The sequence below is a fragment of the Onychostoma macrolepis genome, chromosome 11 (assembly GCF_012432095.1).
Source record: "Onychostoma macrolepis isolate SWU-2019 chromosome 11, ASM1243209v1, whole genome shotgun sequence".
NCBI lineage: Eukaryota > Metazoa > Chordata > Actinopteri > Cypriniformes > Cyprinidae > Onychostoma > Onychostoma macrolepis.
The window spans coordinates 19,275,181-19,293,336 of record NC_081165.1 but is presented as its reverse complement, the minus strand read 5'-3'; the positions used below and the strand labels follow the sequence as shown (position 1 = coordinate 19,293,336).

Here is an 18,156-nt window from a genome sequence, read left to right as displayed (position 1 = left end):
GTGTGTGTGTGTGAAGCTCTTAATAGAGCTCTTCCAGATGTCATTCATGTTCTGGCTTTTTGGAGTTTATTTTAGACCATCTCTGTCAGATATTATATATAAGTAGTCGGAAGGAAATGTGGACTGAGAAATATTTTAAATATTTGTAAGGAAAGAATAACTCTGATGGCTACTATTATAATTTCTATAATTGTATTTTAATAGAACAAGAGCAAAACATGTTTTGGTGGGTTTCTCCTGGGTGTTGTTTTAGCACCTGAAAGGTTGCGTTTCGTAATATTACACCTTCAGAGGAAGATAATGAAAATGCCTGCAGGCTTTTCCCAAACATGTACATGAAATGTACAATTTTAACAGAAATGTCTTAAATTTATGTAAATTTACAGTTGACTTCAAACTGCATGTGTGATTAGTAAAACAATGAATCATATAGAGCTGGATGGAGAGGATGAAAGCAGACAGAAGTAGATTGCTAGAGACGGCAGACGTGGTCCAGACGGTGTGTCTCTCTGGAGAGCTGGCTCAAGCCTCCCTGGAGGGCAGAAATATGGCTGATAGTCCCTGTGGTTCATGGCTCATCAAATACTTGAAACAAAGTTTAGCCTGTCAAAGGCAGACATGGGTTTTTCTGCAGTCTCCCAGTAGAGTGACTGAGAGGGTTCTGCAAAATTTCTGATAAAGCTATGAAAGTCAAAGATCATAGCATATGAGGGCGTTTTTAAGAATGGGCATTATGGACCATGTGGACTTTTCATGTGGGAGTAATACTCCCATGAAACACATTTTTCTGTGTAATTTCCACCACATGTCAAATTATGTATTTCGTTTAATAGCGTTCCCTGGTTAAAGGGTTTTTTTAAATTGACACATTGTTTCATAAATAAAAGGCATCCTAGGTCTTGCTAAGTATAATTTCATATCTGGCAATTAATATGTCCCAAATACACACATTTATTTATTTATTTATGTGAGAAAATGATTTTGAAAGTCCATATTTTGAAGTTTTTTCAAATGTTTTTCAATATTTCAATTGGTTTCTTTCTTCTTCTTTTTTTTTTTTTTTTTTTTTTTTTTACAATTTATCTTTATTATTGGCAAAATTGTTGGATAATGCTGGTCAGTGACAAGGGTACAACAATTAAATCAATCCATACAGACATTTTTACATTTTTACACCTTTTGAAAATATTTTTACAGCCATTTGAAGCACAAATATACGTTAACGTGATAGGCAAAAGTCTTTTGTTTTATAAAGGTAAGTGAAATGTAATTGTTTTAATAAAATTTGGTTTGTAGTTCAAGATAGCACCTGCTAATGAAATAGTAGAATTATTATATGATTTTAATGAAAAGGGGGGTTTAAGTGGTACTGTATTAAATAGGTATATATTGAGCAATTGCAAATGTAAATATAAGGGGTAAATGTTATAAAATGTGAGAGACATGAAATTATAAATGAGTTGTCTTTGGCGGGCTGCCTGCTGTGCTTCTGAATCTCTGAGCTCTCTCTGAAGAATTATTTAATTAACAGCATGTAATTTAGTTTAATGCCGAGAAGCACATCAGTGCCAATCAGCATTACTGACATCCACAAACAAATATGGTCAAAAACATTTCATAAAGGCCTCTGTAAAAGTCCTTTTGTCAGCTTTACTGTAGTGATATAGAGTCAAGCACCCCCATGTGCCCTCATTAAATGTGCCTCTATGGAATGCTCCTGTCAGCCCTGAACTGGATGTTTCAGTTTTGAGAAAGCAGACAGTTTTTGGAGAAAAGATACATCTAACTCAGGTTGTATTTTTGTTTCCAGCCTTGAATTTCAAAATCACTAGTGTGGAGGTTTTAATTTGCTCAGCTGTATAAAGTAGGTGGATGAAATGCACGGTCACAATATGATGCATGCGAGAGAACCTCTGAACTCCTGAGGCCATAATTGCAGTCAAGCTGTTTAACTTGCTGAGTGTGTTCTTCAGACTCTGACTCAGCATGTTTTGCCTCTCTGAAAATTATTTAGAAGTTTATTTTGGCATTATGAAACTCATTTGGAAATCAGGGGCCCGATAAACAAGTTTTAAAGTTCTCGACTAGGTCTCCATTGCATCACTAACATACCTTTGTGTTTGTGACAGAGGCTTCCCAATGGCTCCATCGATGCCCATGATGACACCAGCAGGTCTCTGGAGCTGCAGGAACTCTTGGATAAGGCCAATAAGGAGCTGGCCCAAAACAGAGAGCGGACCAGTGGCCTGACCAATCGCATGTCTGAGCTTGAGACGGAACTGGCTACCGCCCGCAAAGACCTACTGAAGAGCGAGGAGCTGAGCGCCAAGCACCAGAGGGACATACGCGAGGTTAGAATGATTGGGGAGAGAGGAAAGGGACAGAATGGGAACAGAGCGATGAGGGATTGTCTCAGGGAAGATAAAACATCAGGCAGTGAGGACATTTTCTCAACAGCTTTATTTTTGCTGAGAGACAGAAGGTTGCAAATAATGCAATTATGACTCATTCCTTGGCAAGGTCTAAAGATTTAGGGTATTTAAAGGAGCTGTTCTCCCAAAAATAATTTACTTTGCAAACTGCTATTAGGTATTGTGCCTTGTGTAAATGCATATGTATATTATGTATGTGTGTGTGTGTATGAGGACTTTGCCTCCTCATTTCAGGACACCAATGCACATCGCTGAAGTCTGTCAGTTATGGGTTTCTGATTAAAATGAATTATTAAGCATTCACAGGTGAAGCATTCACAATAGGATCAATAAGATGCATTAAGAAAATCGACTCTAATGGTGCTTTCACACTCGCACTAGGTGCGCACCCGGGTTCGTTTAACGTCAGAGTTGGATAATGTGAATGCTGTTTTCTGAACTCAAATGCAGGTCTCCCGTATTCTTTTGAATCTTTTGAATCATTACAAAGCAAATCTAAATTTCCAAATCCATCCATTCGTTTTGCCTTCTTCTGCATAAACGTTACCTAGAATTAGAGATGAACAGCTGCCACTCTGATGATACAAATGTACTCTGGTACGGAACCAAAAAACTACTGTGTGAGCACAATCCAGTGGGGGTAGTGGAGGTCGGATCAAATTCTAGTGAATTAAAATTTTATGCCGATTTTAATCAGTTCCATTGTTTATATTTACTTTTTCATAAGTTGTTGTAGGGTTTTCAAACTTCCCAAGGGTTTTTGTTTTCTCTTACTATGTGCCTGTTCGACAGGCGATGGCACAGAAGGAGGACATGGAGGAGCGAATCACAACATTAGAAAAGCGTTACCTGGCCGCCCAGAGAGAAACCACCTCAATCCATGACCTGAATGACAAGCTAGAGAATGAGCTGGCCACCAAGGACTCACTTTACCGACAGGTACGCCAACCTTAAATCAGGCCTGTGCTGGTTTGAAGTTCATTTCAAGTTTGAGCACTGTAGGTCAGTGCTGGTTGATGTCCCATAATGCAGTCGAGATGTTCTGAGAGTCATGTTCCATCTGTGCCTGTGCGTATGAAGGGCGCATGTTAGTCAGAGGGGGTTTAATTAGCCCTAAAGCAGCAGACTCATGCTGGAATCCTTCAGAATCCTTCAGCACACTGAGAAGAGGCATGCTGGGAGGAAGCAGGTACCGCCCGACTGTTTTAATATTCAGATCTATCAGCTGGAGAAAGAAAGAGGATTCCCAACTGCATTGATGTTGGTGCCAGTTTGGACAGAGTGTTTGTTATGAATTCAGTGGGTATAAATATCTCAAAAGAGATGGATAAATCAAGACATCTGCTCTTGTATAGACAGCATGTGTTTTGTGTTTTTGTGCTCAAGGCAGGGATGTCGTCAGGGGGGACAACCAGGAACGTTGCTTTGGGTCCTAGCCCACTTATTGGGCCAGGGAGAATTGGGCAGACCTAAAAAAAAAAAAAAAAAAAAGTTGTCCCAGGCCATGTGACTATTCACAGCAGCCCTGTTTAAGCATATGAGAATGAAAAACTGCATTACATCACATTGATATTACAGTGATAGATGTTCACTACCCTTAAAAAGTTTGGGGTCAGTAGGATTGTTTTTTTTAAGAAATTAATACTTTTATTAATGAAAGATGCATTAAATTGACTAAAAGTGGCAGTGATGACATTCATAATGTTATAAACAATTTCTACTTCAGTTAAATAATGTTCTTTCTATTCATGAGTATTTCTGAACTTTCTATTCATGAGTTTCCACAAAATTATTAAGCAGCAGTTTTCGACATTGATAGCAATAAGAAATGTTTCTTGTGCAACAAATCAGCATATTAAAATGATTTCTGAAGGATCATGTGACGGTGAAGACTGGAATGCAGAAAATTAAGCTTTGCCATCACAGAAATTACATTTTAAAATATATTAAAACAGAAAGCAGTTATTTTAATTTGTAAAACTATTTCACAATATTACGATCAAATAAATGCAACCTTGGTGAGCAATTGTTGAGACCTTCTCCAAAAACACAAATATCTTAACGACCCCAAACTTTTGAACAGTAGCATATACAGTAATCCAAATTTTGACTTGAAACTTTATCATGTGTATGTATTTTGTGTGTGTTTGTACACTGGTGGTTTGTTTTTATGTGCACTTATTTATTTTGTGTTGTATGTGTGCTTCCTTTTTTAAATGTATGGTATGTTTTCGTTCACGTGTGTGTTTTGAGTACCTTGTAACCTTGTGTGTGTCTTACCTTTGTATCTCAATATCTGTGTGTTCTTCTAAAATGGGGATGTCTACATGAATGTACACCCTCTGCTTGTCTTATTTTTGTGCTGTTTGCATGCACCGTGTCTTTTTATCAGAGCGAGGAGAAGGTGCGACACCTCCAGGAATTGCTGGAGTTGGCAGAACAACGGCTACAGCAGACTATGAGGAAGGCGGAGACTCTGCCCGAGGTGGAGGCTGAACTGGCCCAGAGAGTGGCCGCCCTCACCAAGGCAAGTACTCAGTCACTCCTCCAGACAACAGCAGCAGAAAAAATTGAGAGAGTCTGTTCATAAGATTATTTTCTGTCAGGAAAATGCCCTCTGAGATGATGAAACAAATGATAAGGTAAAGAAGGGTGGAAACTGACATGAAAAGATTACACAGCAGGATTAGATATGAGATCAACAACATAAGCTGTTCAAAGACTGTTCAAAGCCCACTGAGACATGATTTAGAGAAACATGTAAAAGTTCCATGATGGGTCAAGGCCTAATTTTAGGTTGCAGGTACGTTCTAACTGGATCATGATATATATCAAATAATATATATTATTGCATATTAGGCAGATGTAGATATTAAGATATTAAACAATCGACATATTAAGCAAATGCCAACATTGTTTAACCAAAGTATGTGTGGTATAATAAATACACCCCATATTACATTAAATATGGTGCTATCTTAGTTTTCAGTTTGATTCCAAGGCAATAGTTTTCATTTTCATTTAGTTTAAATTTGTTTTCATTTTATTTCAGTTAATGAAAATGTTGTTGAACAGATTTAGTTTTAATTGAGAGAGATTTGCTCAATAGGTAAATCACATTTGTGACCCTGGACCACAAAACCAGTCACAAGTGTCAATTTTACAAAACTGAGATTTCTACATCATATTTATTCTGAATGCTGAATAAATAAGCTTCACATTGATGTATGGTTTGTTAAGATAGGACAATATTTGTGCGAGATACAACTATTTGAAAATCAAAATACTGAGAAAATCACCTTTAAAGTTGTCTAAATGAAGTTCTTAGCTATGTATATTACTGATAATTACAAGTTTTGATATATTTACGGTAGGAAATTCACTAAATATCTTCATGGAGCATGATCTTTACTTAATATCCTAATGATTTTTGGCATAAAATAAAAATGGATAATTTTGACCCATACAATGTATTTTTGGCTATTGCTACAAATATACCCCAGCGAATTAAGTTTTGTGGTCCAGGGTCACATTTGTGTTATTGTTGATATCATGTTAAAAATCTTTAATATTTTGGACCTATAGAGTTCATGGTACTGTAATTAACACTGTTGTTTTCAATAAGCAATTTTGGTGGGTCTTTTCAGTGTTGGGTTTCCACTTGATGTTCAAAGTAAAATCTGGATCTTGAAGCAAAACCAGTTTAGGATCACTTATTTAAAAAAATAAATAAAAAGGTCAGACCTGAGGTCTATGGCTATGGCGCTCATGTAAATTTGAGTCTGGCATTATTTTGTCATCCTGTTTCAACCCTTTTCCCATCAGTTGTGTCCTTTCTTTTCTTATAAGTGTCAGAAAAAAAAAAAATACAGCTGGATTGTATATAATAAAGCACTCCATTGCATCAGACATCCACAGGTAGAGCTTATATTTCTCTTCTACAGGCTTCCATCTCCTTCTCTTGCCAGTTTAGATAATCCTCACTCTGTAGCAGTCACATTTCATCTGAACATCAGCTGGAATTGTGGATGACAGTGTTTTTCAGAGGCAGCCAAATGTCTTGTCAGAGTGGCAGAGAGGCAGTGGGGTTTTGTTTATAGTCTCGCTAATGTAGTTAATTAAAAATGGCAACTTTTGTCATTCTCTGTCTGTGGCATCCTGTCATACACCTCATGCTTCAAATAATACAGATCCATGGCTGACCTTAAACCAGATGCAGACTTTCTCCTTCCTAAGATCCTATTTATATGCCATCACTGGGCTATAGAGAAACTGAATAATACAACATCATGCACTGGGGAAAAAACAACAACTATACTTTGATGTCTCATAGCCTTATTTTAATTTTAAATATGGTTTTTGAAAACAGATTTGACAAGCATGTTTCTGTGACCAATAAAATACAAGCAATTAAATCTAAATCTCTTTCTTGTTAAATGTGAAGTGTCTAATCTGTGAAGGTTTTAGCCCTGCTGTTGCTCTTTATACTAATGTCAGTGTTTCCTGTAGGCGGAGGAGAGACATGGCAACATCGAGGAGCGTTTGCGCCAACTGGAGGCCCAGCTGGAAGAGAAGAACCAAGAGCTGGGAAGGGTGAGGACTGGGTTGGGGTCATGACACCAAAAGAAAAAGGGATGCTGAGTTTGTCACTGAATGAGTGAATGTTGATAGAGGAAAGATGAGTTATGAGGGAGTAAATGAGGCAGTGTGAGAGTGGCTTTGGTTCATTATGCTGTGTGTGTGAGTGTGAGTGTGATTTTGATTTAAGTGCACATAAGAATGAACACTACAACCAGTGTGTTTTTTTTTTTCTTTTTTTTTTTGTGCGAATGTTCATATGCTTGGCCACAATGTCAACACAAAACCTGAAATAACCCACATCAGATGGTTCCTATTATGGAAAAGTAAATAAACAACATATCAAAATGAAAATGTAAAACAGTAAATGATTTGCCTCAGTGTAATGTTTGTTTAGCCATATTGTCCCTAGCAGTTTGTACTACACATACTTATAGGTCACACTTCACAGTAGTTACGTTTGTTAACATTAGTTAACTACGTTAGTTAACATGAACCTGAGCATGAACTTGATAATCTTAGTTTACTGTATATTAATTTCAACATTTACTTATACATTATTAAAATAAAACAAAATGTATATTATTTAATGGACCTTTACTAACTAACATTAACAAAGATTAAAATGTATATTTATATATTGTGTTACCATAATGGATTCTAAATATATTTTTAATAATTAATAACTTAATTTAATAAATAATTAAATAAATAATTATTTATAACATAATATAATAATACTTGTATATTAAATATATTTTGATATAATATATTATAAAATTATATAATATAATAATACTTATATATTAAATATATTTTAATATATAATATTTAATATACACTTTTAACTTTTTTCACTTTTAACAACAGAATAGAAGTCAATGGGCATGTATAACCATAATTTAATGACAATGTTCTTTTATTTTAAAACCGTAAAAAACTTTGTTTGGGTTTCAAGGTTAGTCTGTAGTTATTTCGATTAGATTTAAATAAAAACAATATAAGTATATGGTCCGAATTTGATAATAAATGTGTGTTTCTGTGTGTGTGTATGTGTGTGTGTTAAGGAAGACGTGTTACCTGTTGCACAATAGGTCTTGACCAGGCCTGCAGGCGGTGTGTTCGACCTCACTGTGGGGACTCTGCGGCCTGACCGCTCTGATTAGCCTGTGCTGCTTTGTGTCTTCTTCTGTTTTTTACACACACAACAGAGGCAAACAAAGATCGATAGGCTAGCACTCCTGTACAAACACACTCACACACACATGCTGCTGCTCTGAGAATATGGGACATTTTTTAGCTCATCTTGCAGATGAATTTCCCCACCCCCCAGTGAGAGCAGAGCTGTAATTGGCTGCTATATTTGGATTTTGAATAATTCATGCATGGTTAATTTCCTTCTGTGTGTGAGCTGATGGTTGTAATGACGTAAAGCAGTCAAAGAGAGTCCTTATCCTCCTTCAGCCTTAATTAAACCTTGATACTTACACCTCAGACTGGGCTTGAGCTCCCGTTCTTTCCTGACAGTCACAATGCTCTGTGTTGACTACATTTTAAAGACCGTTGTCACCAAAAGAAAATTAAGATTTTGTTGCCAGGCAACTGAGTGCCCATATCCCGCCGCAACTGTGTTTAAAAGTCATCACCCCTGCATTCAGCTACAAGGACTGTCATTATTCATTTTCTTGAGGGATTATCACAAAATGCACACTAAACACCCTTAGAAATATGTGAGATATTAGTTGTAAATGCTGAAGCAAAATGTGAACTCTCAAAGGCAGCTATGTGTTTTAATATCATGAACCTGACTTAAAAATCAGACATAAAACTCTTAGAATGTGATGACAGTGCTTTAGGGTGTAATACTGCCCTCTATTGGTTCTACTGTACGTAGATTATAAGAAAAACAAATTCCAGTCTAGTTGTACTCTTAAATAAAGGATGTTGTTTCATACTTCACCTTTTTTTTTTTTTTTTTTCTTCCTTTTATCTCCTCTGTTCGCTGTCACTCTTTCTCAGGCTCGGCAGAGGGAGAAGATGAACGAAGAGCATAACAAGCGTCTGTCTGACACTGTGGACCGTCTTCTCACAGAGTCCAATGAACGGCTTCAGCTGCACCTGAAAGAGCGCATGGCTGCGCTGGAGGACAAGGTACATATTTTACAATACCCACCTGCACATACTACTGTACACATTTCACCATTTGATCAGGAGATGCTCAAAGAGTATTGAAGCAAACACACACAGGTCTGACTGATTTCCCAGGCCTAATTACAGCAGATCTCAGATTTACATGCACTGCAGCAAAAAAGCATAAGATATTATGGGCTGTTTTCAGAAAATATTATTTATTTTTTATATTACTTAATTTTATAATGTTTTTAAAAATTCTATTATTTAACTTTGTTTTTTTTTTAAATGTTAAAAGAAAATATTTTTCATAATATTTTTAATTACATCTTTTCAGCATTGGCAAATAATTTTTTTATTGTTGCTTTTTTCTTTTCTTAATGAACAATTAAAATAGGGCAAGAAAAATAAGATCTTAAAAGCTCATTAATTAAAATATATATATATTTAAATCTGTTATTATTTTTTATTTGTAAGAAATTAAATGTTGATTCATTTTCTTAATGCACATTTGTCTTATGAAACTGTTTGAATTATTATTTCAATTATTTACATTATATATTATTTAAATTATTAATTAATTAATACAAATAATTTAATATTAATATTTATGTACATATGTACAATCTGCATTCATCCTAGAGCATCTGGAAATTGCTTGTGGAAAACATAGATATAAAGGTTCCCTATTCTGCTTGAATGAATAGAACTCAGTCCTTTTCTCTTTTGAGCTGTAAGCTGAGATGACAGAAGTGGCCGGATGTGAAGGGACAGGCTGAAGCACCACACGTAGAGAGAGAATCTACAGGTTTTCTTTGGCACAACGTGCTGCTTAAAGCTTATTCTTAACTTTGTTTCGTTTGGTTTTTTTCCCCCATTCCCCCATCAAGAATGCACTCATCCATGATCTGGAGAATTCCCAAAAACAACTGGAGGAGTTCCATCACACCAAGGTACAGTAGCACTGCTAATATCACACAGATCTGCAGAAATAGAACTGCAGTAGCCAGAAGTATTGCAGTGTTCAAAAGATAACTGAGGAGTATAACATGTCCATGAACGTTTCTTAAAAGTTAAGATATTTTTATGAATATATAAAGAAGTGTGTAAGTGTTTAACCTGTAGATGATCTCCATTTCTTTTATGTTTTTTTTATTATTTTTAATTAATAACTTTTGTAAGTTCATTTTATAGTGTCCTGCAATGTGAAAATGTCATTTTTAAAAGTGCAAATATTTATTTAAAAATATATACATAAACTTATATTCAAATGTTTAAGGTTGGTAAGATTTTTGTATTGTTTTTAAATTTGTTGTTTAAATTTATTATTATTATTTTTTTACATTTGTTTTTTTTTTGTATTTAAATTTAAAAGACGTGCATTAAAAGCTGCATTTATTTGATAAAAAATACAGTAAAACAGTAATATTGTGAAATATTATTATAAAATATGTTTTATATTTTAATATATAGTTTTAAATGTAGTTTATTCCTGTTATGATAAAGCTGAATTTTCAGCAGCTAAAGAAGCATTTCTTCTTGTTATCAATGGGGCTGCCTAATATTTTTGTGTTAATATTTTTCAAGATTCTTTGCTGAAGAGAAAGTTCCAAAGAACAGCATTTATTCAAAAATAGAAATCTTTTAGATTTTAGACATAAATAGATGTCACTTTGATCAATTGAATGCATCTTTGAGGAATAAAGTATTCATTTACCTTCAAAAATCTATTTTAAAATTAGGATCTTATTTTGATCCTAATTCATTTGAGTTCATAAAAGTGGTTTTCATAATAATGAAAGAATTGACTTAACAAGTGTTTTTTGGTTGTTTAGGAGAGGCTTATTGGGGAGATTGAGAAGTTACGGGCTGAACTCGATCATCTGAAGCGCAGGAGCGGGGCATTTGGAGATGGAACACATCCTAGGTGACATCCAGATTTAAAATGATTATAGTATTTTGTTATGTAATGAGCCCTGTTTTTATTTGCTCATTAAAAGTGATGTGCTAAGTAAGCCTCTGTTGATCCGGTCTTAGGTCTCATGTTGGCAGTGCCACAGACCTGCGCTTCTCAGTGGTGGAAGGTCAGGGAGATCACTACTCCTCCACAGGGGTTATAAGACGGGCTCAGAAAGGTCGACTGGTGGCACTCAGGGATGAACCCACCAAGGTGTCAATGTCACACCTACTGTACATCTCCATCTGTCACTGTCATAAACCAAAACTTGTAATATGTACTGCACTGGTATTACTGTAGTCACTGACAACCTTGGCCATGTGAACTAATTTCTTCCTATTCTTTTCTTTTGCCTCGTTGGATGTGTTTGTTGTAAGTTCCGGGTTCTCTAATCCACTTCAAAAATGTTGAGAGCATATCAGATCTTACTGAAACACTATTATCTGGAAGCCCAATTTGTAACCCTGATCCATGTCTTTATTTCCAGATCCTGCCGATGGTGGAGCAGGATTGGGATCGCTCTCAGCCTTCCAGCTTGCGAGCCAGCCGTACTCACCTGATGGGTAGCGACACTGAGCTGTCTGACCTGGACGATGAAGACCGTGAGACCATATTCAGCTCAGCCGATATGCTGTCTCCCAGTGGGCACTCAGACGCCCAGACGCTTGCCCTCATGCTGCAAGAACAGCTGGATGCCATCAATGAGGAGATCAGGTTGGGATAGTGACTTTTAAAAGTGACAATATGGAAATCTTGTTTTGTGTTGTTTTGTTTTTTTAGCAGCTGCACAGCAAAAGCCTGACATTCAGCATTGTGGCAGCGAGTTCTGCATGAGCTAGTGCCTCTAAGGTTTTGTTCAAAAAGCTTTTTAAAACTGTTGAAGTGCACAGTTTATGACTAAGAGCTAAGTTAGCAGCAAAAATGGGTCATTCAGAGTGCATCACAGTTTTGATGTCAGAACTATCAGCACATTAACATGTGACCGTCCGTATTTATTTATCATCAGCTGTTCGGTATTCATCATTATGATGGGGGTGTTGTTGCTCATTTAACTTGTTAGTCAATCAACAGAAGTCATTTGCATAAGTCTAAAAGGTACAGTAGCTAAAATAGGCCGTTTAATTTGTTTTTGGTGGACGAAACATTGACTAACATTATAAGGAATTTATAATTAGTGTTGCATATAGGCTCTTTAACTTACTACCAGCTTAAAGACCCACTTAAAAGAGTAGAAAAGCCCCTAACAGTTCAGGGTTACTCTTTACAATATTTGCTTTAGTATATGAATGCTTCAAATTCGACTTGTGTGAAATCTAATCATGTGCCTCAAGTTTATCAGCTTAAATCCTTAAAATGTCATGTTCAATTGTCTTATTGATCCAAGCTTGTGCTCTAAACTTGTGCTTTGTTGAACAGAGTCTTCAGACGGGTGGCCAGCTGCAGCCAGAGCCAACTTTCTTCTCAAACTCAATGACCTTTTTTTGATTTCAGAATGCATTGACCCTGCAGGCACACTAAAAGAACACCTGTGTGTCTCTGTGCTCTGGCGGCCCGCAGATATAACTAGAACAGTAACAGAAACTGTCAGGCAGGCCAAAAACTTCATTCTAAATCCAAACAGTGCTCTGAAGCTTGTCCTGATACCGAGCTGTCTGGATTCCTTTCAGCAGCACAAAGCGCTGGAGGTGGAACATCTGTCATATATGACAATATTTGTGAGTCTGTAAGTTGAATCTGCCCATCACACAGATAGATTCTGAGTTGTGGATGAATATAAATGCCAGACAATAGCAGAGCTATCACCTGAAATGTGCAGCAGTGTGCAGATAGCAATGACTCATGACCTGAGCTGTGGCTTAAACTCACGAGGGTTCAGCAGACTATGCTTCCACTGCATGAATATTAACATATATCAACAGTAAGAGGAGTCCTGGTGACATTTTCTTTAAGGGCAGAATACATAATGCCCTATAAAGCTATTAGTAGTGCATTTTATGGTTTCTCCATTAATTCTAGCCACCGTTATAATGTATTATATGTGCAGTATAGAATATATAGCACTAAAACCAGCAGTACATATACTTACTTCCCTTGCAGATTTTAGATTTGAAAATGTTGAAAATTCATGTAATAAAAATTTTTGAAAATCTAAATTTTAGGATTTTTATTTTTAAGAGTACTATAAAATAAATGTATTCTTATTTAATAATATTTTTATTTTAGAATATAATAGTATTATCACGCTTCATTTATTATTTTGTTTATTATTTCAAATAAATGAACTAAATAAAGTGCAGTAACACTATAATTACTATTATTAGTTATTTTATTTTTTTTATAGTCATATTTTAATGGGTCACACTAAGTGCAGTGTGAGCACCAAACCAAATCTCCAGGTGCTCTTATAATGTATTAGAAGATGTAAGATAAGGCATAAAATAGAGTGTTTTATAGGTTTTAATTCAGTATATTATTTAAAAGTATAACTATAAAAATGGATAAATGGGTAGCCAACATTAAATAGATCATTAAATAGATTTAAAAGAGAGAAAAAAGGTTGGAAAATTTGATTTGATTTGAGTTCGGCTTTGGTTTGAAGTGTACTCTGCAGAGAGTACCGTCTGGGGATGTTTGTGTGTGTTTTATGTAGGACTTTTATATTTTTGCTGTCCATGTGCTAAATCTCTCTCTCCTTCTGTTCCAGAATGATCCAGGTAGAGAGGGAATCAGCAGAGCTCCGGGCAGATGAGATCGAGAGTCGAGTAAACAGCGGCAGCATGGACGGCCTGAACGTGACACTGCGGCCACGCTCATCTATCCCCACCTCCGTCACTGCCCTCTCTCTGGCCAGTTCATCACCCCCCGTTAGCGGCCGATCCACACCCAAACTGACGTCCGGTTCAGCGGCCCACGAGTTGGGCATCATGACCCTGGTGATCCTTGCTTCACATTGAAATGCTTTTATTTTGTGTTAACCCCGTTAAATCGCCTTTTTCTAACACTCACGGCACTTAATCATCTGTCACCTTGCATCTTCCTTTGTCTCTTTCTTCCTGCTAACACTTCAGCCTAGTGATTTAAGGAAACATCGCAGACGAGTGGCTGTAAGTGTGTCTTCATCTCTAAATGACTAAACTGAAGACTGGATTGCTTGTGCTAATTAAGTGTGTGTGCATTTTAAATGATTTGTGGGAAATGTCTTTTTTTTTTTTTTTTTTCGAGAGGCGATATCGTGAAGATTTTGATTGTGTGTTTTTGTCCCAGTCTCCTGTGGAGTCCCGAGAAGACAAGGCCACCATCAAGTGTGAGACTTCGCCCCCTTCCTCCCCCCGCAGTCTCAGACTAGACCAAATGAACTTCGCTCAGCTAACAGGAAGCCTTGAGGATGGCCGAGGGTAAACGCACACACAAATCCACAGATGATCACGTCTCAGGTGTTAATAGATCCTTCTCTGATTGAACTAGATGAGACATAATTTTCCTAGCAGGCACAATTGAGGACAGATGACAGTTTGTTATAGGCAGAGATTCTCTCACACACACTCAACTGCTCTTGAGAATATGGGTGTATAAACTAGTTAATTACTGTCAGCTTGCCTTTGTTCAAGTCATGTGTGACCCTTTGTTCAAGTCATGTGTGTCATGTGTAATACACCTCTAGGTGTGTCATGTGCGGTAAGAATTATGAGCCAAGTAGATAACTTAAATCTTTGAAAATAAGCTGATTATTGTAGGTAAAAAAAAAAATGTCTAAAACTTATTCACATGTATTAATTTAATCTCTTCAGTTACATTCTGCAGATCATTTGCTTTAAAATTTAAATTTTAAAAATAAAAGATGATGTTTTCCACAGAGCTTTTCCAAAAATGCTGCTGTTTTGAATTTTCTATTCGTCAAATAATCCTGAACAAATGTATCACAAAAATATTAAGCAGCACAACTGTTTTCAACATTAATAATAATAAGAAATAAGAAATGTTTCTTGAGTGCCTAATCAGAATGATTCAGCTTTGGCATCATGGGAATAAATTACATTTTAAAATATTATTAAAATATAACTTTTTCTGTTTGTTAAATCAAATTAACATAGCCTTAATTTGCATAGGAAACTTTTATCAAAAGCATAAAAATATACGGACTCTAAACTTTTGAACTTTTATTATATAATTTATTTAATAAATAATTTAATACTTTATATAGACAATTAATAATATTTATAAGATAATATATTGTTTATAATATCATGTATATAATTTATCATATGTTATGTCAGGATTTGAACCTAGGTCCTCTTTTAATGCCAAATAAATACATAAAAAATAAAATCACTATAGACTTACTAATACAAAGAATTTCTAAATGATTTTCTGGTGGGCAGCATCATATTTAGCTATCGTGCTGTGTTTTTAATTATGTTGCTCCAGATGTTCTCTCAAGAGTATCATCTACTGTTTAAGCTCTGTCAGGGTTTAGCTGGTGTGATGTTTTTATACGGCTAAATTTAATGATGAACTACCATGGGTATTGTCGAATACAAATCACTCTTTGTAGTCTGACTAATTTAATTCAAATAAGACTTTCAGAAGGTGTCCTGCACACTCAGACTAATACACATTGATTTGAATCAAAGCAAGAAATCACACCTGATGTGCTGTTTTTCAGTTTCTCTCTGTCCTTCCTACTCCCACATCACTGCTGGGGAGTTAAACTGCATCTATCACGATTTAATGCTTTGCACAAATTTATGGTGATGTTAGGGGAGGAGTGATTTCAATACGATTGAATTGGCTTCGATAAGAGTGCAGGAATAACTAAGCATTTCTCAGCAGGGCAGGCAGTTAGTCTGATTAAAAGATTACAAACAGAAGTGATCTGGCATGTTATATACTGTGAGGCGTTGATTACACAGGACAGGTTGTTGTGTTCTGTCTTATGTACACATACTTCAGATACATGTCTTTATCTTTTGTGTCAGGTTTCACTGTTTTTAAAGCATTTCCCCTTCACCCTGGCAGTCGTTAAGGGCAAAAATCCTTGCCACTGTTACTGTTTCTATTCGACTGCAGTTTCTGCCTCCACATTGCTGCACTTCTCATTTGCATTAGGTTAAACTCTGCTCATCTTAGTTTTGCTATTGATCATAGTTTCTAATAGTTTCTCCAGTTGCTTTTTCACTACAGATTTCTGTCATTGCAAACATCCCTTAAAGGGCTAGTCCACCCAAAAATGAAAATTCTGTTATCATTTACTCATTCTCATGTCAATTCAAATCTGTAACTGTTTTTTTCTGTGGAATGCAAAAGAAGATATTTTGAAGAATGTTGCTAAGCAAACTGTTTTGGTTCTCAATGACTTCCATTGAATTTTCTGCCCATATAATGGAAGTCAATGGGAACCAAAACTGTTTGCTAACAAACATTCTTCCACAGAAGAGAGAAAGTCATACAGGTTTGGAATGTCATGAGCAGGGGCGGACTTAGCGATTTGGGGGCCCTAAGCAAATTCCAGGTATGGGGCCCCCATACGATAACTGTGTCCTTTTATGCTTAACCCCTATTTTGCTCACTCGCTCAAGTTTTTAGTTTATTTATCCCTTCACAACCAGTAATTAGTCAACTTGCTGCTGTTCTAAAGCCAAATTAGGCTACTCTTTTTTTTTTTTTTCCGGATCACAAAAGGAAGACATTATCAATAAATAAATAAATAAAAGAAAAATGCGTGCACTTGTCCATTTAATAAATTGCAAAAATGTTCAATCTTTTTACAAACATAAAACTATCCCATGCAACTCATTCCATATTCCAAGTGTTTATAACTCTCATTTTGCTTGCTCGCTCTAGTTTATAGTTTATTTGTATCGTCACAACCAGTAATTTGTCAACCTGATGCTGTTCTAAAGCCAAACAGTACCTCTCTTTTTCCTCACTTTCTCTTTCTCTCTCTGCTTAGGGGCAACAAAAAGAAGGGCATAAAGTCCTCTATCGGCCGTCTTTTTGGCAAGAAGGAGAAATCGCGTTTAGATCAGCCTTTGAGCAAGGATGGCCAGATGACACCTCCTGTCATTCCAGGTAGCATGAAACAAAAACGCATACATTACATGCGGAAAATGTCGTGTTTATATTACTACTACAGAGTATCACTTAAAAAGCCTTAAATTCAGTTTTAGCAATTTTAAGGCCATTTAAATGGTATAAGGAAAGCCTTGTAATCGGAATGTATTTGTTTTATTTGTCTTAAAAAGTCAATTAAATTTTATTTTTGATACCATGTATCTAAATGAGTGAAGATTGTATACTCCTTAACTAACTGTATTTTAATATGTTGTTTCAATTTCACAGATTTCGAGATGGGCATTGGAGATACCATGACCTTGAGCAAACTGGGCACACAGGCAGAGCGAGACCGCAGGATGAAGAAAAAGTAGGTCTTCTCTGCTTTATATCTCACTCACACAGCTCCTTCGCCCTGATGCCCATCAAATCACCCCGAGACATTCACTAATCTGACCTAATCCTTATTACCTAATTATACAGCTCAATTAAAGCAAATGACCAATCGATTGGATGGCAAAGTGCCATTTCCTGCAGATAAACAAGTTACAAATAACGCTTAATAGTAGACTAATAACATGGCCTCATTTGAGCGTACTTTACCATCTCGTAGAGTCTGTCCTCATCTCCACATCTTATCTCTGTCCCCTGACCATTAGCGTGACAGAAAAAATAGGTTTCCTAATTAGCACCTGCCATGTGGATAGGTTTGTGTGTGTGTGTGTGTGTGTGTCCATTCTTTGGCACTGTGCTAAGAACAAAATGTGCTTCTTGTTTGGGTGTTAGATGAGAAAAATAAATTGGATAGCCTTTGCATTCTAATAAAATAAATGATGTTAGAAGAATAGCCTAGTGCTGTTCTCTAATAGAATGAAAATCAGATAAGTTAATATTTAAAATAATAGGAACAGGAATAAATTACATTTTAAAATTGTATACATTTTTTGGGTGAGCCTATTATATCTTATAGCTCAATCTTTTAAAATTTAAATAGTTATGTAGATAATA

At 36.0% G+C, this 18,156-nt stretch overlaps 1 protein-coding gene across 17 annotated transcripts in view; it reads left to right on the top strand.

Moving 5' to 3' along the window:
- The window catches only part of ppfia4 (PTPRF interacting protein alpha 4), a 105,791-nt gene that overhangs the window by 77,109 nt on the left and 10,526 nt on the right, over nucleotides 1-18,156 (top strand). For 10 of the 17 annotated variants that reach the window (XR_009273306.1, XR_009273308.1, XR_009273307.1 and 7 more), the window contains 14 exons: nucleotides 2,130-2,351; nucleotides 3,225-3,371; nucleotides 4,825-4,959; nucleotides 6,942-7,025; nucleotides 9,030-9,161; nucleotides 10,031-10,093; nucleotides 10,976-11,067; nucleotides 11,178-11,310; nucleotides 11,585-11,811; nucleotides 13,802-14,030; nucleotides 14,166-14,201; nucleotides 14,362-14,492; nucleotides 17,048-17,166; nucleotides 17,437-17,518. Coding sequence is in view for 14 of the 17 variants with exons in the window: in XM_058790683.1 (XP_058646666.1) it covers nucleotides 2,130-2,351; nucleotides 3,225-3,371; nucleotides 4,825-4,959; nucleotides 6,942-7,025; nucleotides 9,030-9,161; nucleotides 10,031-10,093; nucleotides 10,976-11,067; nucleotides 11,178-11,310; nucleotides 11,585-11,811; nucleotides 13,802-14,030; nucleotides 14,166-14,201; nucleotides 14,362-14,492; nucleotides 17,048-17,166; nucleotides 17,437-17,518 (1,832 nt within the window). In the remaining 3 variants the exon portion in view is untranslated. The remainder of the gene's footprint in view (nucleotides 1-2,129; nucleotides 2,352-3,224; nucleotides 3,372-4,824; nucleotides 4,960-6,941; nucleotides 7,026-9,029; nucleotides 9,162-10,030; nucleotides 10,094-10,975; nucleotides 11,068-11,177; nucleotides 11,311-11,584; nucleotides 11,812-13,801; nucleotides 14,031-14,165; nucleotides 14,202-14,361; nucleotides 14,493-17,047; nucleotides 17,167-17,436; nucleotides 17,519-18,156) is intronic. The other 7 variants (XM_058790696.1, XM_058790695.1, XM_058790688.1 and 4 more) reach the window with 4 other exon arrangements.